At 42.7% G+C, this 24,734-nt stretch overlaps 1 protein-coding gene across 1 annotated transcript in view; it reads left to right on the top strand.

The window, feature by feature from the left end:
* Window positions 1–24,734, top strand: part of igsf9bb (immunoglobulin superfamily, member 9Bb) — a gene marked incomplete at both ends in the record, with an annotated part of 129,048 nt that overhangs the window by 98,368 nt on the left and 5,946 nt on the right. The window contains 8 exons of the mRNA XM_083664980.1: window positions 3,091–3,266; window positions 3,663–3,889; window positions 8,388–8,472; window positions 12,715–12,879; window positions 15,476–15,521; window positions 16,924–16,992; window positions 19,134–19,220; window positions 22,821–24,467. Of these exons, the coding sequence (XP_083521106.1) occupies window positions 3,091–3,266; window positions 3,663–3,889; window positions 8,388–8,472; window positions 12,715–12,879; window positions 15,476–15,521; window positions 16,924–16,992; window positions 19,134–19,220; window positions 22,821–24,467 (2,502 nt within the window). The remainder of the gene's footprint in view (window positions 1–3,090; window positions 3,267–3,662; window positions 3,890–8,387; window positions 8,473–12,714; window positions 12,880–15,475; window positions 15,522–16,923; window positions 16,993–19,133; window positions 19,221–22,820; window positions 24,468–24,734) is intronic.

Below are 24,734 nucleotides of genomic sequence, written 5' to 3'. Positions count from 1 at the left end.
TGATAATCCACAGGATAGAACAGGCAAGGACTTTTCGACAATAATAAAGACTATGTCTAAACCTAAGAAACCTGGACACTAAAGAATCTACTAAGACATAACCTGAAACATATCACAAGTGTTAAGCTACGACACTGAACTAAGGAAAACACACAACTTAAGAGGTCCTTAATTAACAATGGAATGCACCTGAGTGCTAATAACTCCATGGGGTGGTCTCTGCCACCCCCTAGTGTCCAGCTGGAATCGTGACTCGAAGGGCTTCCCCTACGAGAGTGCACATGTGCAATTGTTACCCATCTCCGCTCTTGTTGCAGTCGGCCACATAATAAAAAATAAATGAAATAATAGCAATAGTTTAGGGTGGAAACGTACACATTTTCTGACAAAAATAGCTAATTTGGCCATACGCTTTAAATAAAACAGAATTTGTCCACATGATTTCTGAATTACCCCTTCACTGGCAACGAGGCAGAGCAAGCTATACACACCGCCATGTCACGTGACCTGTTTTTAACAGCTGGCTGCAGTACCGGGAGAGAGCTGTATGTTGGACAAACTCCACCGAATTAGTTTCAATGTATTGCCTCAGAATTTCTGGATTAAGGGTAAACTGCAATGTGCTTTAAAAGCTGTGTTGTGCCCCGCCATATGCCACACCTATAGACACATTGTTAGATGCCGCATATTTTGTTTTGGAGTAAGTTTATTTGAAATCCATCTATATAATTATTGTTTAATATTTGTATTGGTTACCAATCCTGGTTCTGGAGACTGGAGCTGGTCCAGGATGGTTAGGCTTTTTTTAAAACCTTTATCAGCTCTATCAGGTATGCCTGGCTGGAACAAAAGCCTGCGCACCATATAGCTCTTCAGGACCAGGGTTGGTGATCACTTATGAGATTACTTATTGCTATAGAACTGATGAATTCTATCTCACATCTTGAGATATGAGAAGCAGGGAAGATGCTTCAGGATCTATTTATAAGACACTGCTATTGCTGTCACAGATTTTATCCACAACCATAAACAACTAAATCAGTATGCCACAGCCCAAGATTAAGATTAAGAGATTAAGTTGGAAGAGTAGCATTTCAAAGAGCTGAGCTTTTTTCACTAACCACAATTTATCTTACTATAAGTGGCCTCTTCTTTACCCCCTCTTTCCCGCTAACTACTCTATCTCCTCTAGTTACTGCCCAGACCTCCACCTGCATATTTCTCCCTAAAGCTACGCTATGCAGCAACCCCTCCACTTCCGATATTCCTGACGAATATCACTATTCTGTATCTCCCACTGCTCCTATAGCTCTATAAAATAACATCTGCCTGGCAGTCCCTCTTTGTGTGTTCGTTTTGTTGTTCGTTTGTTTCAGATTTCTTTTTTCTATGTATGGAGGATAGTGAATAGTGAACTAGTGAATTGCTCATGTTGGCATGACAACACTGGGGAGTATCTGTTGCCACAAATGAGTATGCATTCAACACTATGTCAGGTCATAAGACTGTTTAGCAGGTTGGGAAAGGTCCATTCCCAAGTGTAGCACTATTTTCTTTATGTATTCTTAGGCCCCAGCTCATAGAGCAGGTGGGCTCTGTCTGTCTACGATGCAGATTGGAGCGGGTGTCACTATGGTGACCGAACAAGCAGCTCACATTGTGTAGGCTAATGTCTTTGAGCATCAGGCTGGGGCTGGTGTTGGAGGACAGCGTCAGTATGCAGGGAGCACAGCCAGGAGATTAAGACCAACACTCATTTCAAGGTTCTTTACCAAACGCCTCCACTTTGACACAATGACACACACACACACACAGCTGTGTGCATTAACAGCTTTACATGATAATGTGCTCACACGTAAAGACACAAAAGTAATACAATTTACACACAAGGTATACTGGTACAGTGGCACGCACGCACGCACTTTGGAGTTATCCACCTCCACATGAGCCTCTGAAGCACTTTTACCATCTTTCATGTCCTTCTTTACTGTAAAAGACTAAATGCAATGTGTCCTGCTGCTTTAGTTTGCGTACAGCAGACTGCTATGACTATAGAGGATTGTCTTTCTATCTGTCTCTGACACCAGCCCCTTTTATGTGTCAGTCAAAGACCCAAACAGTCCCCCCAGACAGCCACAGTATGTACACAAGTGACAGCCAATATATCCTATTACAATTAGAGCAATGTGTATAGTAGATCACACAGAGGCATGTTACACAGTAAGCACATTTATCTGGACTCTAACTCCCATCCAATCCCCCATCATGTACCTGTACATGATCAGGCCACTATGTCTGAGATGAAATAACGCCCATATTTACAGTACATCGTATGAGGGACGATCCATAGGGATCATGATGTCCTGTAGGTTGTTATTCGTGCAGTAGCAGTGCATTATGTTACAATACCATCATTGTATTATGCTGTATCTGACCCATTTTCTATAGTGCATTTATAGTTTGGCATGCAGGTGCTGTAAGGAGGCTTCTTCCATTTTATCAGTATTTATATTACAATATTATAGAGATTGATGTAAAACTGACACACTAATTTGCACGCATATTTATGTTTTCTTGCGAGATCTGTTGCAGCCAAAAGCATGGCCCTGACCTTAGCAATTTGCACGGCTGTGCACAGCATGGGCTTACACAATCATCAACTGTATGACTGAGATGATATGACTGAAATACAATGGAATAACCTGCCTTTCATGAAAGATTATGACTGGAATGTTTCTGAACTGACATGGTTATAGTGATGTTACAGAAATGGTGAGATTATTACGGTGTTACAGAAATTACAGATTTGTATGATGTTACTTAAATGACAGGACCATACTGTTGTTAGAGAGAAAACGTGCCACAAACTTGACTTGCACGTAATCCTGTCTGAAATGACATACCACAAATCTTGTTACCGAGTTGACACAAATGCAATTCTAGGTTGTTACTGAAATGAGGAGTGACATAGAATGCAACGACTAAAAGTCTAGGCCCTCTCCATCTCTGCTCAACATCGCACTCACCACTCTCACTCTTCCGTGCCCATCTGTCTCCATCCATCTTGGCGTCCCGTCCACTCCCCTGCAGGGTGAAGAGGGAGCAGCTGGGTCCGCACGACTGGCTGTCCATGCCCGTGCCTGGTGGGCAGAGCTCACTGGTGGTACCAGGCCTGGAGCCCGAGACGGCATACCAGTTCAGCGTCCTTGCCCAGAACAAGCTGGGCACCGGCCCCTTCAGCGAGGTTGTCACTGTGAACACACTAGGTGGGCAACTCACCTTTCTCCTCTGACCTATGGGGAAGTGATCCTAGTAGATGGATGTTACCCCCATCTAGTGGTTCAGGGTCAGATCTTTTTTTTATCCCCTAAGGGTTAAGTTGAAAGTTGGTTTGACAATCTGAACCTAGGTGTATGGTAAGGGCCCATTAAACTGTAGTTTCAGTAGTGATAACAATAGTGGTGATGTTGAAACAGTAGAGGTTATACTTCAAAAGAGCTTACGCTAGATGTGATGTTTTTTAGATATGAACTATAGAACTATAAGCAGTAGTTGCATTTACATTGCGTTTTGTGTCATCAGTTATGTGACATGGCTATTGTCTCTAACCCCCTCCCCCCTCTGTATGTATCTATCTCTCTGTCCCTCATCCTCTTCCCTAGTATTTCCTATAAGTACCCCCGAACCACTGGTGCTGCTTACCCCACCACGGTGCCTCACAGCCAATCGGACGCAGCAGGGAGTCCTGCTCACCTGGATCCCTCCAGCCAATCACACAGCTCCCATCCAGCATTATGTTATGGAGTTCCGTCTTGGGGAGAGGTGGGACGTCCTAGATGATGCCATCCCCACAGGAGAGACAGAGCTGCTCGCCAGAGATCTCATCCAGGTATGGAGAGTTTATTATATTCAGACAGGCAATAGGGAGAACAGCCAGGGTCAAATACAATTCATCTGAGTGGAAAGAATAAGTATTCTTGGAATTTTTCAGTTTATGCAATTCCCACTGTTGTCAAAGACTCTACCCATGTGTATATACTGACGGTCATTCTTAAAGTTTGCATTTATCAAAAGAGCTGACTCAAGCGAAAAATAATTGAACTTAATATATAAACTAAATGTAAAGACAACATTTGTTTTAAGTGGCACAACTTGGACAACTGTGATAGCGAAGTATGGGGGAAAAGAACTTCAAAGGAAGCAACGCTATTTAAGAAAGTGTGTTCCAATCTCTAAGCCTGCTGATATCCTAATGAAATCATGAAGAGTTTGTGTCTGACATGAATATAGTGCCCTGCGTAAGTAATGACATGGTGAAGCATTTTTTCTTCTTTTGGCTCTGCACTCCAAAAGTTTGGATTTGAAATCAAACAATTACTATGAGGCTAAAGTAGAGATTTATTTTATTTGATGGTACTGTATTTGTGAACATATTGGTTTCACCATTCATAAATTACAAAAACATTTATGCATAATCCCCCTGTTTCGGGATACCTAAAAATGATGGGACAGATTTATCAAATAACCAAATACTAAACATGAGTGCTTAATTGGGACGACAATCCTTTGCATGCAATAACTGCCTGAAGTCTGCGACCCATTGACCCCACCAGATGCTCTTCTTTGGTGATGCTCTGCCATGCTGTACTGCAGTGATATTCAGTTGTTGTTTCTTTTGAGGTATTTTTGCCTAATATCTTATCATCAGGAAATGAAATGCATGTTAAATCGGATTTAAATGTGAAGATTGACTTGGCCAGTCAAGGACTTTAGACTTTTTGGCCCTGAAAAACTCCCTAGTTGCTATGGCAGTATGTCTTACTGTATGATGGCGCCTCCTACGGCTGCCACGGTGTGTTGGTGCACACTTCTTTGTTTGTTTTTAGTCTTTAATTCCGTTAATTGTGATTCCACGAAGACTATTTTCACAAGGGACGAGATACTTAACATCAGGGACTCAACACCATCTGATTTATGTCCCAACTTTCTCACCTCATCTGTGGATTTACATCTTCTTATCAGGACAAATAGAGACTTTTCTCTGTCTTCTGTTTTGTGTTTCACGGAATCGTGGCTGATGGAATCTACTCCGGACTCCACTGTACAGCTGCCCGGCTTTCAGCTGTTACGGGCGGATCGCGACCCGATTTTTTCACGCAAAACGAAAGGTGGAGGAATCTGTTTCTATATAAATCAACGCTGGTGCAACGACGTGAAAGTGATTTTGCAAACTTGTTCTCCTGACCTGGAAACATTTTTCATCACCTGCAGACCGTTTTACTCTCCACGTGAATTCACTTATTTTATATTGGCTGGAGTTTACATCCCTCCGCAAGCTGAGGTGAAAGTGGCTCAATGTCAACTCGCCAACCAAATATTAGGAGTGGAGAGAAGGAGAGTGAACACGTATTCCCAGTTATTATCCTTGGGAACTTTAACAGGGGCAACTTAACTCACGAACTCCCTAAATATAAACAGTTAATCAAATGCCCGACCAGGGAGGAGAAGATTTTGGATCACTGTTACAGCACCATCAGCAGAGCTTATCATGCAGTTCCCCGCGCGGCTCTGGGACTATTTGACCATGCTCTTATTCATCTGATCCCGGCATACAGGCAGAAACTAAAACTTTGTAAACCTGCTGTGCGGACATCTAAGAATTGGAGCAGCAGAGAAGCAGTGGAGGAGCTGCGTGACTGCCTAGACACCACAGACTGGGACATTTTTAGGACTGCTTCCAACAGCCTGGACAAATACAGAGTCTGTGACGTCATACATCAGCTTCTGTGAGGACAGATGGATTCCAACACGCAGGGTGAGTTACAACAATGACCAGCCCTGGTTCACAGCAAGACTCAAACAGCTTTGTTTGGAGAAGGAGAGGGCTTTCAGGAGTGGAGACAAGGAAAGGTTTAGACTGGCTAAGTACATGTTTGGCAAGGAGATTAAGGAGGCCAGACGACAGTACTCAAAGAAGCTAGAACAACAGTTTGCAGCCAACGACTCCTCGTCAGTCTTGAAAGGCCAGAGTCCCGGACCATCAGCACCGGAGCCTCACAAGGCTGTGTGCTCTCTCCTCTACTCTTCTCCCTCTACACCAACAGCTGCACCTCTAGCCACCCTTCTGTCAAACTCCTGAAGTTCGCGGATGACACAACCCTCATTGGATTAATCTCCAATGTGATGAGGCCGCCTACAGAGAGGAAGTTGACAGCCTGGCTTCCTGGTGCAGCCAGAACTACTTGGAGCTGAACGCCCTAAAAACTGTAGAGATGGTAGTAGACTTCAGGAGAAGCCCAGCCCCAACCGCCCCCCTCATCATGTGTGACTCCCCAGTTAACACTGTGGAGTCATTCAGATTCCTGGGGACAATAATTTCAAAGGACCTTGGGTGGGCGGAGAACATCACCTCCATCATCAAGAAGGCCCAGCAGAGGATGTTCTTCCTGCGGCAGCTGAAGAAATTCAACATGCCGCAGAAAGTGATGGTTAAGTTCTACACGGCCATCATTGAGTCCATCCTCAGCTCATCAATCACCGTCTGGTTCGCTGCCTCCACTGCCAAGGACAAAGGCAGACTGCAGCGGATCATTCGGTCAGCCAAGAAGGTCATCGGCTGCAACCTGCCATCTCTCCTGGACCTGTTCCACTCCAGGACCAGTAAGAGAGCAGGAAAGATCATCGCTGATCCTTCCCATCCTGGTCACAACCTCTTCCAGAGACTTCCATCCTGCAAAAGGTTCCGGTCAATCAATACTAAAACCTCACGCCACCTGAACAGTTTCTTCCCCATGGCAGTGGGCTCACAAACAAGGCCCCTGCCTCTCACTGACTCTGGGACTTCCACCCCCCCCCCCCACCCTATCACACACACAATGCACTGACAGTGTAATTTATAATTATTTAAAATTATTCTAATTTATAGTGTACATGCCCCATAACCATTTCACAGCCTCTAGCCTCATTGCCACACAGCCTACAAGATGTACTGTTCTGCTGCTCTTTTTTGTAAATTTGTAAATTTGCTATTTTGTTAATATTTTTGCTATTTTGTAAATTTCTTGTCAATATTTGCTGTTTGTTTTTTATGTCCATGCACCAACCTCACCAATCAATTTCCTGTATGTGCAAATATACTTGGCCAAATAAAAGAATTATGATTATGATTATGATGATGAAGCCTCATCCAATGAATTTAGAGGCATTTGCTTGTACTTGAGCAGACAAGATGTTTCTGTACACTTCAGAATACATTCTGCATCAGCAGTTATATCATCAATTAAGACAAGTTAGCCAGTTCTAGTGGCAGCTATACAGTACATGCCCTAACATTAACACCTCCTCCACCATGTTTCACAGATGAGGTGGTATGCTGTAAATATTTGGCAGATACTATTTTTGCAATCACTCTGGTACGTGATAATATTGAACTTGTCTGTCCACAAGACCGTTTCCAGACCTCTGCAGGCTTTTTAGGTACTTTTTTTAGCAAACTGTAAGTGACCATCCTTTTTGATCAGCCTAATAAAGGCTCCATTGACATAAAGACTTTCATTGACACCACTTTGGTCCTCATGTTTACAGACACCAATAGCAGACTCCAAATGCGAAGCCTAGTATCAGTAGTAGACATTGACAGGTCTCTTGTGCCTGTACAAATGATGTGACAGAATACACCTGACTTACCAGAAACACCTATCAAGCCAATTGTCCCATTACTTTTGGGTACCCTGAAATAGGGGGACTATGCATATTAAGTATTTCTGAATGGTGTACACAAATACCATCAAATAAAAGCTGAGAATTTCTACTGAGAAACCTAACTCTAACCTCACAGTAATTGTTTGATTTCACATCCAAGCTTTTGGAGTGTAGAGCCAAAAGAACAAAAAATGCTTCACTGTCCCATTACTTACAGATGGCACTGTATATTTCCACCAGCATTGAAAAAAATCACTTTGCCTTTGTTGTGTTATGAGTTTTCACATCTTGCTTACATGTTGGGTAATGCTCACACACACTTCTCTCACACATTACATTTATGTTGTGCACTAACACTTTTCTGCAGCTGGTGTTTTTACTGCAGCAATTGAGGTATAGTAATTGGGCAACCAGGGACTCTCGATTTGCTGTGTGTGGTGTGTGTGTTTTCTGTGCCCACTTTAACAACGTTGATTTCCTTTCAGTAATCTATGAATTCACTAGACAGCCACCAACTTGGCCAATGACAGTATAGACTGTAGTTGTCACATATAGGGTCACATGAATGGCAGAGACAATTTACAATAATTGCAATGCCCACATTTGTTGTTGTGTCCCTGTCACATGAGTAATGTGTCTCATGAGTGTCTCACTCTTGTCTCACGGGTGTCTGGCTCTTGTCCTAGGAGGCGTGGTATGAGTTCCGGGTCATGGCCGTCATGGATGACCTGGTCAGTGAGCCCAGTAACACGGTGGGAGTGTCCAGCACAGGTGAGTTACTAACACACAACCATCAGACAGAGAGCATACTGCATCTGGGATTAGATCATAAAAAATAGGATCAATACATCCCGGTCAGCAGAGAAATAACGGCCCAGATCTGGCCCATGTCTGTTTTCTACCGGCATACGGATGTGGCTCAAGTATAGCTTTGTTCAGAGGCCAGAAGTGGGCCGGCTCTGGCTGCCATTCCTCAGCCTTATCTTTGCCATGAAAAGGCCAGACCTTGGCTGCCATGTGGATGTGGCCCAGGTACGACTTTGTTCTCCGGGCCAGAAGTGGGCCGGTTCTGGCTGCCATTCCTCAGCCTTATCTTTGCCATGAAAAGGCCAGACCTTGGCTGCCATGTGGATGTGGCCCAGGTACGACTTTGTTCCCCAGGCCAGAAGTGGGCCAGCTCTGGCTGTCATTCCTAAGCCTGATCTTTGCCATGAAAAGGCCAGACCTTGGCTGGTATGTGGATGTGGTCCAGTTATCACTTTATAAATGGTCTGGTTGCTTAAGGCTTAGATGTGGTAACCGTATCTGGCCCACTTCTGGACCATCGTTCCAAGTAGTTACTGAGCCACATCCACATGCCGGCCAAGATGTGGTCTTTTAATGGTGATGATTGGGCTTAGGTACAGCCACCAGAACTTCTGACCCAGGCTTGGTCTATTTGTGGCAACAGCCTGGCTTAGTTATGGCAACTAGATCTGGCCCTGTTCTACTCAAATTGTGATCAAGATCTGGCAACTGTACTGCAACCAGTTCAGGCCTACTTATGGTTGTATTGTGGCCAAGATTTGTTTTACTTATAGCAAACATAACAGGCCCATTTATAGATGGTGAGTGTGCTGAGATCCAGCCTTATGTACGGTAACCAGATCATTGTTGCATTGTCAGAGATTTCACGTGTGTATGGTAACTACATTTCAGTTTTCTTATTCATTCAAGTATTCAACATTTCAATTGGGTTCACTATGAGGTTATTTTTGACAAGATTATTATGACTTTCATGATAGTCAGATGATTCCTTACCTTGAAAGTAATGTATGGGCCAGGAGAAACGTTACCATTCAGATTTGTTGAAATAGCCAATGCTAACTTCAGCTAATTATACCCACTGCTAACAAAAAAGGTGCTATGGAAATCCTGACCAAGTTTCAAATTTGTGGTCAAATCACCACAAATTCACATGTAACTAAATAATTAATTTGAGTAGATTTGGTTGTACAGTTTAAAACTTGGTTGAATACACTTAGCACATTTCTTTGTTCGCGGAGACTAAAATTAGCTGATGTTAGCAGTAGTTTGTTTGAACAAATCAGAACCATGGATAAGCTGCATTAACGACTAAATCGGAAACTCAGAACCTCATCGGAAAATTAGAAAAGTTAGTCACGTAAAACTTTCTATTGGTTGGTTCTGATACTCTCCAGTTGGGAAACTCTGGTATTATCTTTCTGCAACAAGTTTCCATGTTGGAAATATCAGTTTCTTTGTTCCGACATGTCATGAATGCAGAATAAGTTTCTCCTGGCCCAAAGACTACTTTCCAAATAAGGATCTATCTCATTATAACATTAAATATCACAAAATTCTCATTTAAGGGAAGGCAAACAGTTTGGGCAGTAGCAACACAATAATGTGACTCCAGGGTGTGCTGTGCTGGGTATTTATTTAACTTAAGGGCAGATCAAAAACTTACAAAATCCATTCTAGTCAGGTTAATTACAATGTAACTGAATAACATTTAAGACAATGATAAAAAGACCTTTAGGACTTGAAAAGTGCAGAGAAAATGACTAACTACAAGAACACTTAGCTACCAAGCTTACCAGCAACACAGCAATCTAAACAAATGCATAAGCAGCCTAGCCTTGGCCTCCTGCCAAAGAACTCCCACTAAATTACACCGAGCTTACATACTGACTTAAAGAGTGGAGGGGCATCAGGTGTGTTTTGTCTTAATTCGCCAATTGGCCAGTCTAATTGAGTGTCTCCTATAAATGGTCAGAGGAAGCTACCAGTTTGTATTCTTATTTAATTTGTTCAGAAATATATATGTATAGATTTTGTTGTATCAGTCCAGTAATTTGTTAAAGTCTTAGTCTGGGACACCGATGGTCTGTCTGATGAAATCTAGATATAAGTTGATTGGCTCAGATCTTGTCAGTCTTTTTTTTTCTTTGTTGACTCGCCACACTGGCAGATTCATCAAAACCAAATGAGATGAGTCTAGATTTCTTCAGATGGTCGCAATGTTTCTCATTGTCAGTGTTTCACAGTCAAACTCTTCTAAACCAGATGAAATGAGTAGATTTCCTCAAATGATGCTCAGTTGGGTTGGGATATGACTTGGGATTGTGTATGAGACAATTTCACAGGTGCTTAGAAAACTCAAACCACCAGTTTATCCATTTCAAGATATATCACAGAAATGATGATTCATCTTCTCATTGGCTAGGACTAAATATTGCTACATTGTTCCCAGCAGTGGATCAACATTCCTCATTTTAGGGTTAGGGCTAGTCAAGTAAGCGGAGAGGAGGGAGGAACATAGGGTGCAAGGGAATATGGGGAATAGCTTTCACAGAATTAGGTTTCATGGCATTTCTTGGCAAATCCAAGTGACCCAGCAACTACATGAATTTGTTTGGCCTACAAACCTCAAACCAGAGTTTGCCAACATGCAAACTGCCAATACTCTGGTCCCCCACATACAGACCTACACTGGCCTAGTAACAATCTGAACTTTTATAGCCATACACTACATACAGTACCAGAGCTGGTCCATAGGCATGAGTTCCGACTGTCACATAGTACTGGTCCCCCACATTTAGACCAAAGATGGCCCAGTAACAACAGGAAAGTATCAGGGGTCGTTATCACATCCTGGAGCTGGCCCATGAGCAAAATGCCAACTGTCACCCAGTACTTGCCAACCACACTCAGACCAAAGATGTCCCAGTAAGTACAGGAACATATTAGAGCCAAATATCACATCCCAGAGCTGGCCCATGAGCGAAGTGCCAACTCTCACCCAGAACTGGCCTCCCACATTTAAACCAAAAATGGCCCATATAATACTTGCCCTTACTCAGCCATATGTGCCACCACAAGACCAGATCTGGCCCACAATTGTCTGCTGGCTGGGATGTGCTATAGCGAAGAGATACACACAGCTGCCATGCTTTCTTTATGCTCTGTCATCTTCATATAATTTGGCTCCAAGTCCAGGAACAAACACTAACTGGACATCTTGAAAAATACAGTATGACATCATTGACTTTTCCTTCTTTACATAATCCTACTATATGTTTGATATATAGAGAGGGATAGTATCATTGCCACCTCACTAGTGCTGTGGAGATGAAATACTACAGTGCCACACTCCTCCTGTGATGCTACTCTTGTCTGGAGGTCACAGAGTACATATCACAGCACTGAAAACATCATTACTGTAGCAGCAAAATTCTGACGAGAGCCTCCATATCACTTTAAGTCCTCTACTGCCCCCTGTTGAATAAATAGTAGAATAGCCATTGGGTTACTTTTGAAGATGAACGTTCCAATAGTCTTTCCAGTCTTTCTTTTTCTGTATTGTCGCATGACCAACCATTTAAAAGTGCCTTACAATTTAACTTCATGAAGTTCAGTCCCCAGTCTTCCATGACCACTGATCTTAAACAACTTTATAAGTGATAGCAGTCCTTTCAACATCTTGTGGTCTAGGGGGTCATCAGTCCAGCATTCTCCTTCTCCATTTCATACAGTATGTGTGGGCGTATTGCTTAGGGCCATAAATGATTACTTGCTGAATCAGGTGAATTGGATGGCTCGTTGATTGGCAGGGACCTGTCAATACCCATACCACAAAAAAAAGAAAGTCGAGTTAAAAGAGAGTGCACTTTGTGTTGTTTTGTTGTGCATGCAATCTGGAAGGGGTTATGGCAAGACTGTAAAGATTGCTCATGTTAGCTGACTCTCTAATGCACTATTATACAGTAGTATATGTAGACTCAGATGGGTGTGTTTTCTCATGCATGTCACAGGCAGTGACAATGATCTTTCAAAGATGTAATGCCAAAATAAGGAGGAGACAAATTAACTTCTTAATAATGGTCTCTGTCTCTTTGTCACTCGCATCCCCCCACCTTGTTTATCTGTCTATCCTCCTCTCTCTTCTCCTCTCTCCTCCTCCACTCCTCCACTCTAACTACACATACTCACCCTCCCCCACCCTCTCAGACTTTTTCCCTCCCCCGGAGATGGTCGAGGAGGGGGGGTTGGCACGGCCGGTGGTGGCAGGCATCGTGGCCACCATTTGCTTCCTGGCGGCAGCAGTCCTCTTCAGTACACTGGCAGCCTGCTTTGTCAACAAGCAGCGCCGACGCAAGCTCAAGAGGAAGAGAGGTGAGGGGAACCCCTCTCAGTCTGCTGTGCATGCACACACACACACACACACACACACACACTGAATGCAGACATGCACACACAGATGTACATAATGTACAGTATTTACAGTGCCCTCCATAAGTATTGGGAAGAGTAAGCATTTTGTCTTATTTTAGTTCTAAACAGTTTTAGAAGATTTGAAATCAAACAATTACTATGATGTTAAAGTAGACGTTTCAGCTTTAATTCAGTGGGGTTTTTTTTCAGATTGGTGTCACCATTTAGAAATTACAACCCTTTTTATACATAGTCCCCCTATTTCAGGGCACCAAAAACTATTGGAAAATTGGCTTGACAGGTGTTTCTGGTTAGTCAGGTGTGTTCCGTCACATCACTTGTGAAGGCATAAGAGCATTTGCATTTGGAGTCTGCTATTGGTGTTGTCAACATGAGGACCAAAGAGACATCAATGAAAGTCAAGGAAGCCATTATGCTTACGCTGAAACATTAGAGAAATCTATCAAAAACATAGCCAAAACCTTAGACTTACCATCATTAAATAAGAAAGAAAGCACTGGTAAGCTCAGCAATCACAAATGGGGTAGGCCAAGGAAGACTTCTACAGTGGATGACCGAAGAATGCTCACCATAATTAAGAAAAATCCCAAAACAACTGTTCCACAGATCAGGAACACTCTCCAGGAGGTAGGCGTGAATGTGTCAAAGACTACCATCCACAGAATACGTCAGGTTACAGTTTGCTAAAGAAAATACCTAAAAAGCCTGCAGAGGTCTGGAAAACAGTCTTGTGGACAGATAAGACAAATATTATCATGTACCAGAGTGATTGCAAGAGGTAAGTTTGTAGAAAAAAGGATCTGCCCAAGAGTTACAGCATAAGTCTTATCTGCGAAACATGGTGGAGGGGGGGGCTATGATTTGGGCATGTATAGCTGCCACAAGAACTGACGAACTTGTCTTAATTGATGATGTCACTGCTGCTCGAGTACAAGCAAATGCCTCCAAATTCATTGGATGGCACTTCATCATACAGAAAGACAATGACCCCAAACATACTGCCATAGCAACTAGGGAGTTTTTCAGGGCCAAAAAGCTGAAAGTTCTTGACTGGCCAAGTCAATCTTCTGGATTCAAATCCAATTGAACATGCATTTAATTTCCTGATTATAAGATGTTAGGCAAAAAAACCCTCAAAACAAAAAACAACTGAAGATGGCTGCAGTACAGGCCTGGCAGAAGATTACTAGAGAATATACGCAGCGTCTGGTGGGGTCAATGGGTCGCAGACTTCAGGCAGTTATTGCATGCAAAGGATTCTCGACCAAATACTAAACATGAGTACTTTATTTGGACATTATATGATTTTTTTACCTTTACTTTTGGAGCCCTGAAATAGGGGAAGTATGTTTAAAAATGTTGTACTTTCTAAATGGTGAACTCAATCTGAAAAAAAAACATTGAATTAATGCCGAGAATCTCTACTTTGACCCCATAGTAATTGTTTGATTTCAAAGAGCTAATAGAAGACTAAATCCTTCCTCTTTCCAATACCTATGGAGGGCACTGTATATGCTCAAACATTCATTTTACACACACATGCTTGCATGTACAGAGAGACTCATGCATATGTTCCATCATGCACACATTTAATGGTGTACTGTTGATTCAGAGCCCTCCTATATTTTTGACCATGCTCTTGGGGTGGAATTCTAACTCAAGATCAATTCTAACTCATCATGTCGAATTTCCCATTGACATCAATGTAAGATTTATGCAAATGTCAGAGTTGATCTTGAGTTAGGATTCCACACTCAGTGGTTTGAGATCAGGATATTGAAATTGTAAAGTCATGGGACTTGACAACCAACAGAGAGATACAGCGTTATTGAATAAAGTCAAACACATCCTGTTGAAATGACAAGCTACAGTGATTTCATTATGTATTATGTCACATACACTCACCGGCCACTTTATTAGGTACACCTTGCTAGTACTGGATTGGACCCCCTTTTGTAGCCCATCTGCTTCAAGGTTTGATGTGTTGTGCGTTCAGAGATGGCCTTCTGCATACCTTGGTTCTAACGAGTGGTTATTTGAGTTACTGTTGCTTTTCTATCATTTTGAACCAGTCTGGCCATTCTCCTCTGACCTCTGGCATCAACAAGGCATGTTCGCCCAGAGAACTGCCGCTCACTGGATATTTTCTCTTTTTCGGACCATTCTCTGTAAACCCTAGTGATGGTTGTGTGTGAAAATCCCAGTAGATCAGCAGTTTCTGAAATACTCAGACCACCAACAACCATGCCACGTTCAAAGTCACTTAAATCACCTTTCTTCCCCATTCTGATGCTTGGTTTGAACTTCAGCAGGCCATCTTGACCATGTCTACATGCCTAAATGCATTGAGTTGCTGCCATGTGATTGGCTGATTTAGATATTTGCGTTACCAAGCAGTTGAACAGGTGTACCTAATAAAGTGGCCGGTGAGTGTAGAAATATTATACTGTGTGTCAAGAGAAGATATCTTTCTTGTATCTATCTTTTTGTCAGTAATGATATATTTTTTTATTCATTATAATTACTTCTTTTCCAGATCCCCCTCTTTCGATAACACACTGCAGAAAAAGCTTGGAAACTCCGTAAGTAACCTCATGCCTTTCTTTTTATTTTCCTCCTTCGCTGCAAACCAAGATCAGGGAGCACTGCATTGTAACTCAATAAAAAATAATATATTGGCAGTCCCATCAATTACTGGCCTGTGATTGGCCCGTTACTGATGGACATGAGCCAGTCACATAGCTTCTAACTACGGTTCATCTCAGCAAAGCCCATATTTGGTCTTTATGATCAGAAAGGAATTACTTGCTAGCAGTCAATTTTGGTACATAACTTTGGTAGCACAATATCAACATCAGTATTATAATTAAAATTGATATTAAATGCAAAATGCAGCTACTTATGAGAAAATGCATCCTGCTCCCTCTTTTCAATATGACGATTGTGGTACACTCACTGATAATCAGTAACTAATATACAAGCTAATGAACAAGGTTGTTTTTGCCATAGCCCAGAGAGTCAATTCCATGGTTATTGACCCACTGATTGACCCCTGATTACTTGTTCATTAAAAGATCAATGCCCATATGGGTCATATGTAGTTGACAACAGTGCCTAGCAGTAGAAGAGTAATATTTGATTTTTTTTCTGTATGTGGTATTTCAGGGCCTCTAACAGAATATTTGATTGGTAAAAATGTTTTTCCCACTTCCTTCAAAGGCCTCATTGGCTCTAATGGCTCATTTACTTTGCACCCTAATTGCTAGATAGATTCCTTCTCTCTATAACACATTCCTTCTGTGGGCTTTGAGGACTGAACAAGTACATTCCATTGAGCTCCACTCATTGTTATTGCATGTTTAACTCCTGATGCAGTGATATGGACATTTTATGGACGGTGTGAAAACAGAAACAGTTCAAGTCAAAATCATGAATGAAGTGTTGATTTGACTGCACAGGGATTTAATTAAATCCTATATCAATCTATTTTTGAACCAATATAGCTGGTGAATATCTTATTATGTACTGTATGTCTACTATGCCATCTGACTATGTTTACCATGTCATTGTACATTAGCCTGCTGTTTTCCAACAGCTGCCACTTGATTCTGATTCAAATCCTCTTTTGGACCTGCCTTAAGCACAATAATAAATTAGGTATAAATGCATTTTAAGAGTGTGAACTAGATAACAACTAACCAAATGTGTCTCATACTTTACTGCGTATTTTGAATCTATTCATGATTGTCCAACCCAGATGTGCAATAATAAATTACACCCCTAGGGGGCACACATTATCTAACTTGCTACCCATGCAAACAAGTGACTGGATGAAGGATGACATCAGGTACCAAGCTGTTATCAGAGACCTCCAGTTTCAGTGAGAGTGGAGGACAATCCTCCTCTCTCTGTTTTAGAATTCAATCACTGACTCATCTGTCCCCCACCCCCCTTCCCCCCTTATTCCACACGGTGTGTGGATAGGTTGGCAGAGGCACTGGCTGAGAGGCTGTGGTTGAACAGTGGCTCACTGACAAAGTACAGCTGGTACATGTGAGTTTCCATGGTAACATGCTCCTGCCAGTTAGGAGAGCCATGTCTTAAATTTGCCTGATGTTCAGTGACACTGACACACATGTGTATGTGTACTTTTCACATATCTTGTAAATGGTACACCTATATATGTAGACCCCCCCCCCCCTCCCCCCCGGGCTGTACAAACTGGCACAACGATTTGGAGAGGATGACAATTTTGCTATTGGTGTTTTGTGTTGATTTGTCCTCTTATCGGCAAACATATAGAATAGATTGAACACCTTGAAAGGGTATCTTCTGATTTCTTGTGTTGATTTTTGACTCCTCTTTCCCAACCCGAAAAATACAGATTATTTTGATCCTTGCAGAGAATGCTTTAAGTATAGAAATCGGGGTACGAATGGCCCGATAGAAGTCTACCATGGTAAAAGTGCATGCTGTGATGTGTCCTTGCTTTTTTCTGTTCTACCCTGAGCCTTTCTCATGCTTCCACCATCCTGGCGCTCTGGCTTTTCCCCATGCTTCTACGGTGCTTTACTCTACTGCTCAGTAGGTTTACCATGGTACACTATTACAGTGAGAGACAGAGGCTTAGCAATGTTATGGAGATGTTAAAATTTCCTCACACTGAAATCATGCTTGGAAAATAATAGATGATTGAACTGTTGACTTAAACCTAATGATAAAGCATTCTTCTCTTTTATTCTTTATTTAACCCTTCTTTTGTGTGTTTTCTTCCTCCAGTTCTAATAACTTCAACCTTTGATGGCTTTTGGATATGGCTTATTGGTTTAAACAGTATCAAGCTGCTATACTTGTATATGATAATACAATTATTAGAAATGTGTATAATGCAGTATTCATTAATGTAACATCAGTTGGAACAACTTGTCATTGAAATGAAGACAACATCTCTTGGCATGGTTTATTCACTCGTGGTTGATCCTAATCTCTTATATAACTTGATAATCACCAACCCTTTGTCAGGTTTGCACAATGTTGTCACTGCAAATAGAAAACATAAGTGGAAAAACTGAGATGATTAATGTATTGCTATCTATTCTCATCCTACATCTAAGGCAAGCTGTCAGTGTGGCTTCCTTAAGTGGTGACTTCAGTTCTACACTAGCTCCTCGCTATACTGTATGTCACCTCATGTTAATTGAACTTAAAGTTTGACTGTTCAATTATATAACTTTAATGTTGCTATAAAAAGTAATTTATCTCTACTGGTATGATAAAGTAACATTCTGGTGCTAACAAATTCCACTATACAACTGTTTCTATATTATTGGTGCCACTTTTCCCCTGTGCTACTGTCCTTTAGTCTTACAGCACTAATGAAGAGAGCAACTTGTACTTTTACATGTGCAAACTGTATTGATTTTATAAGTGGATAAACAGCGGACTAAATCTTTTCGCTTGCTCTCATACAGTACACTTCAGTATCTCTCCTTACCAACAGTATGTCATTTGTCCCTCTATTGCTAAGTCATAACTCCCAGTAAGTTTATAGTGATAACCTTGATACTAACAGAAAAAAATGGTTTGAGGTCTCAAAAGTTGTCTCCCAAAAGTCAATGGAACAAAGGTGTGCGTGGTGCTACCAAGGCAAGACCTGATAGGGCTACAGTATCCCAGATACCTCTGAATGCATGAATTGACACTATCCTCCAAGCATGTGTGGGCATATAATTGTATGCTGCTGTATGACTCATTGTAACTAATAAATGGAGAACTGTCGACTGGCCACATCTTTTCTTGTGTCTTTTGCTCCTTCCCTGTCTTTTCTGCCTCCGTCCATCTCTAATTCCTCCTCTCTCTTTCTCTTGCCCCTTCCTGCCCTCTCTCTCTCGCTCTCTCTCTCTCTAACACCTTCTCACTTTCTCTCTCACTTGCTTGCTCTATTTCTCCATCTCTTTCTCCCTTCCTCCCTTTCTCCTTTTCTCTTTCTCCTACCTGCTCTCTCTCTCCTCCCGCTTCTCTTGATTACTCCATCTTTTTCTTTCTCTTTCTCTCCTATCTCTCTTTCCATTTTCTGTCACTACTCTCTCTTGCTGTGTGGATCTTTGGAAGCCTCATTGACAGCCTTCACCCTCCCTTCTCCCCTCTTCCTCTTCCTCTCTTCTCCCCGTCTTTTGTTGTGTTTCCCACCGCAGGACTCCTCTTAGCCCTTTGCCCGGTGTTGAGCCCTACTGGGAGGGGCCGGACGCCAGCAGCTACAGGCCCCCACCCTCCAGCCCTCAGTGAGTGTGCCTGTGCCCCCTGCACCTTGTTCAGCTCCCATGGCAGTGTGCGCTGGCTGGCTTGGCCGCATGCTTTCATGTGCTGGGCACGGTGGCACGGTCACAACTACTGTACACCGGTCACGTTTTGAGCGTCAGGGCCCCAAGTGCCCTGGTGGTCCACTCATGGGAGATGCAACATGATTGAAAAGATAAAGAAGTTTTCCAGTATCTAACCCCATCTGAGGCTTTGTTTGTTTTAAAGGCATAGGAGCTACCATAGTCTTATAGAGTATATCCAGCAGGTGGTGGCATCTCTGTAGTTTTGTGAGGGATAAAATACCCTGTCTTGACACACCTATTTGATAACATAAGGTTTAAGAGACCATCTTGTATGATGTATGATATCTGATCTGTTTGTGATTTTCAAGTAAAGAGAAAGATGATTTCTTAGTTTCTTACTAGTTTATTCAGTGCCATGCACTAGGTTTATAACTCCAGCACGTTGCAACCTATGTCAACATGCTCATGGATGTAGCAGCTCACTCTGGCCCCACCTGGTTAAAGTTGAGCATAGGTGGACTAATGACCTTGCAGGTCAAGGATGTACAGTATTTGGAAGTCATCCATGGATTGGGTTGGCTATACAAAGGGAACTGGTCTGGTATACAGCAACAGGAAAATATCGGTCCAAAAGCACACTGTGGGGTCCCTGTTGGAGATATTGTCAATAATGTATCTCCTGTATCAGCAATATACAGGATATCAACAGAAGCTGACGTTTGAGGACATTGCTAATCTAAGCATCATTATTAAAATTTTCAGTTATCAATTCACATTTATCAATTCTATACCTTGTAAGATGTCCATGAGTGAGAAGAGACCTTCATTTCTGTTTGTTATCCAAATGTGGAAATGGGCACTTCCTGTTATTGTTGCAAAATGTTAGCCATTCTTTATCCATTTTTATCTTGTCCACAATGTGTAAAGAAACAGAAATCATGGTCTTTCTTGGCATAGTCTATATCTTAAGGTAAGAAATTGACACACAAATCACAGATGTCTTGTCACAAAGTCATATTCCTCTGAAACATTAAAAAAAATAATGTTTATTTATGTAATAACATTTAAAAATGTCACACATAAAGGTCAATAAAGTTGTTAATAATGCAGTTCCTTTAACCCTGGGGTTCATTCACTATTCCTTTTATCTAAGTTACATTAACAATCTTTTGACGCAGAATGGACAACATTGAGATTGTCCAATGACGCTCCATTGTGTGGTCTATGGTACTGTATGTCACAGAAGCCTGAGCTGAATGTGCCTTGTGTCCTTCCAGATATTTTGCGGCAAAGCGGCCTCTGAATCGTTGCCTGTTTGTGACGAACCCATCCCTGCATACCCGAGCTTGACCTAACCCTGCAATACCTTCAAACCTTTCCTTTTTTCTGTCTTGTATCAATTGATTTCATGTGATACCTTCTTAACTCAGTACTATTTTTCCTGGCGGGTACCTTGACACGTGTTTTCCCTCCTTTCTATGCTTTGCAGTCAACATTATTTAGCCTTGAGTCTAGTAGGTGTAAGTATGTATTTAATGGTAAGCATACATGTACAATATCAGTGCCAAACGGTGCTCCAAGCACTGTATAGAAGCACATTGTACAGTATTTACAGTATGTACAGTATAGTAATATACAGTATTGGTAAGTTATGTTGTTTTTGTTAGCACTTGCAATTTAACAGCATTGTATTGAAACCAGTGAGTATGATCAGGAGAATTCATTTGAGGCTGTCATTTTTAAATGCTTTTCATGCTGTAATCAGTATGTATTAATCTCTTCTCTTGTAGTAATATGAGCAGTGACAATCTTAACATGAGAAATAACAGAATACACAGTTCTGTACCCTATTAATTTAGAAAAACAAACAAACAAGCCAGCATATTATCACATTTTGAGTTGATTGTTCAAGACTGAACAGAACTGTATAGCATTTCCTGTAATAGTTGTTTCTCTATATTCAAATATCGGTGATTTTTGACTGTTTAGTTTTAGATAGTGTTTAACATTTTAATGGAGTGTCTTGAAGGTGGGTTCTGCTCTGTGTCCTGAGAAAGCAGATGTTGTTTGTCAGTGTCACATATTATACTTGAAGACCCTGCACCATGACAGACGGTGTATCCTCCTGCAGCTTGGCATGTGTAGCAGAGAGAACGTCATTGCTTTTCAATGCGGGTCCTCAACTGTCAGTTGCCTTGGAAACTCAGCTCCTCCATTGCCAGCGCAGCCATCACAAGCACAAGCCTTAGTGATTCAGCAAAAAAAAAAAAAAAAAACAGTTCAAGCCTCAGCCAAGCTTTGTATTTTGTTACTCTGAATAAAGTTATTATGGCTTCAAATGTCCTGATTTTCTCTCTTGTTTTCTGGAAAATGCTTGTTATTCCTCATTTCTTGGTAACATAAATACTCTCTTGACTAACTCAAATTTTAAATGGATTTAAGCACATACATTCATAGATATAGCTTAATCTGCACCATGATGATTCTAAGTGTGTTTTATAATGGCAGAAAACTACCCATTATTGTCCTCAATCAACACAATTTGATATACAGTTATGTATAACTCTACCACCACTTAAATAAATACAGTGACAGAGAGGATGATGATGATGACTTGAGAGTATGTGACCCAGGGAAATTTGAGTAATGACAAGACATCTCCAGAAAAAAAAGGAGGAAAAAGGTTGGATACCCACTGGTAAAGATAGTGTCCTGAGTCATTTGGCAACTGGGGGGTGGTGGGATGCACATGTTGTATGAGTCATTACCTCATGTTGGCTATGTTGTACGCTTATAGAAGGCACAGTGAATGGAATCGCCAACTGATACCTAACCTAAAGGTACAAGTGTTCAGCTGCTCCACTGAGTAAATCAATGAGATTCCAAAAATGAACTGATTTTTGATCAATTACACTGTCACAGATAATCAAAGACAGCACATTGGAAATCTAATATCAAATTTTAAGGCTATTAAAACAATGCATTTGTGCAAATATGAATGTTGGGGAGCACAGAGATGGTTTACCCTGTATCTCAAAGAGACATTATTCAGAATCTATGCGGCATCTGACCCCATGCCAAGACCATGGGCTTATGACTCAACAGTGTCTGCATTTATTTCAGCAGAGCTTTCCAAAAAAATGGATTTCTCAAGTTCCTGATAAAGACCATCCATCCATGTTATATCCAGAACATGATCGTTAATGGGAATGATCACAGCTTCGGGACATAGAATGTGTCATGTTGATAAAGAAATGTAGCTGTGTCAAAGATCCCCAAGTGATCTTTAGGAAAATACTGAGAGGTCAAACAGTCATGGTCAGAGCTTGCTGGTTCAAGATGTCTTTTTTCAAAGATGGATGGATAAACAGTGTCAGTTTTAAAATTGTGACTTGGGATTTGATTTCAAAAGTTGACAGAATTAACATAATTTTCAGCAGATGATTGACAAACTGTAAGGTCATCATGGAGGTGCTTTGGTTTGTTTTTTGCTGCTTCGAGTTGAGGAGTTAGAGGATCTGGTATTGACGGTCCCTCTCCCTCTCGCTTATTCCTCAGGTCGTCTTCTGGTAAAGTGAGTCCGGAGAGCATGCGTTCCATGGGACCACCATCTGAGTCATCTGAGGACGGCCATGGTCTGCATGTCAAGAAGATCCCTCCAAGTCTGGGGAAGAAAGAAGAACTCTCCCTTTACAAGAAGACCAAGAGAGCAATAACTAGCAAGAAGTACAGCGTCTCCAAGCATGAGGCGGAAGCCACCACGCCCATCGAATTGATCAGCCGAGGCCCCGACGGACGCTTCGTCATGGACCCCTCCGAAATGGAGATGTCTGTCAAGCCCCGGCGAATCGAAGGCTTCCCCTTTGTCGAGGAGTCCGACCTCTATCCTGAATTCCGGCAGTCAGATGAGGAGAATGACGATCCCGGGCCTATGCCCCCTGTCATGGCAACCCTGCGACCTCACCAGATGTCCCCCATGTCCTCCAGCCAAGAGTCCTACATGCAGCCTCCAGCCTACAGCCCCCGCTTCCAGAGGCCCATGGAAGGTATGACCATCATGGAGAGCAGTCGGCTCCAGGCCACGGGTCAGATCCGAAGCTCCCTACACCACAGGGCCTTCCCCCACGGCCACTTCTATGGCTACCTTGGTAGCCCTGGAGAACACGACCCCCCACCTCCTTTCTATATGCCTGATACCAGCCCACTTAGCTCTGTCATGTCGTCCCCCCCTTACCATCCTGAAGGTCCCTTTCGTCACCCTGTCATCCCAGAAGAGATGGGGGAGGGAGATATCCAACACTATGCCGTCTCAGGCTTCCCCCTTCCCCTGACGCTCACCTCTTCCTCTCGCTCCCCAGAGATCTGGCAGAGACCAGATTTCACCTTTGCAAGTCTGGAGGGGCCCCACTTCATTTTCCCACCACGCCACCCTATGCATCTCCACATGGAACACCCATTTCCTCCTCCTCATGTTCTTCCCCCGAGTGCTCTCCAGCCCTTCTCCCTCCAGATGCCCTCATACCCTGGTGTCCTGCAGCTGGAGGCCCCAAAGAGCCGCCCAGGCAAGTCTCCCAGCAAGGCCAAGCCTCAGGGCCTTCCGGCCAAGCGTTTAGCTATGCAAGAGGCACAGAGTCTAGGGCAGCTAAGACACACAAGTCACGGTATGGGTGTGCCAGTTTTGCCTTACCCCGACCCAGCGGCCCACATGGGCCCTAGCACATTCAGTAGCCTGGACACCCGGTGGTTCGAACCCACCCACCGGCTCAGCCCCAGGCAGGCTCGTAGAATGGAGCCTAGCATGCATCAGGTGGTCCTCCAACCTTCCCGCCTCTCCCCCCTCACCCAGAGCCCCCTTAGTTCCCACAATGGCTCCCCAGATATTGTAGTGCGTCCCCGACCCCGTTCTAGCATCGTCCAGCACCCAATACCTCCAGAGATGTCAGAGATCAGCCTGCTGCCCCCCTCTGTAGCCAGTTTCTCCCGGAGGTCATCTCCCTCTTCCTCTCCTGCCCAAGGCCAGGGTAGCAGGAGGGCAAGTCCCAGCTACCGCTCCCACATGGCCTTTGCCACCTCCGCAACAAGCTACCCATCCCAGTCCCCATCACCCCCCATGGAAAGTAGCGTTTTTGTGCAGATGCCATCCCAGAGGAGGACTGAGGAGGTCCTTCCATCCGAGCCCTCTCCACCCCAGTTGTCAGCTTCAGGGTAGGTGCACTAGGCTTCCAGGGAGAGATGTATGTCTCATCTGCCCCAGCCAAATTTGCTTGAACATGTTAGGTTGCCCTGAATTGAATGCTGTGTTACTGAAAGGGCTCTCTAAGATCTTCTTAAGAGCACTTGTCAGGAAAACTGGGGATAGAGTGTATATGCACATACAATTTTGTCAACAGATTTTACATATCCTTAGATGAAACCATTTTTGCTGTATATATTTATTTGATGTGCTTGAGAGTTCTGTAGTTCTCAACTCAA

The sequence above is a fragment of the Argentina silus genome, assembly GCF_951799395.1.
Source record: "Argentina silus genome assembly, chromosome: 2".
NCBI classification, from domain to species: domain Eukaryota; kingdom Metazoa; phylum Chordata; class Actinopteri; order Argentiniformes; family Argentinidae; genus Argentina; species Argentina silus.
Note: the sequence above shows the minus strand (reverse complement) of the source record. Positions and strands in the feature narration are given on the sequence as shown.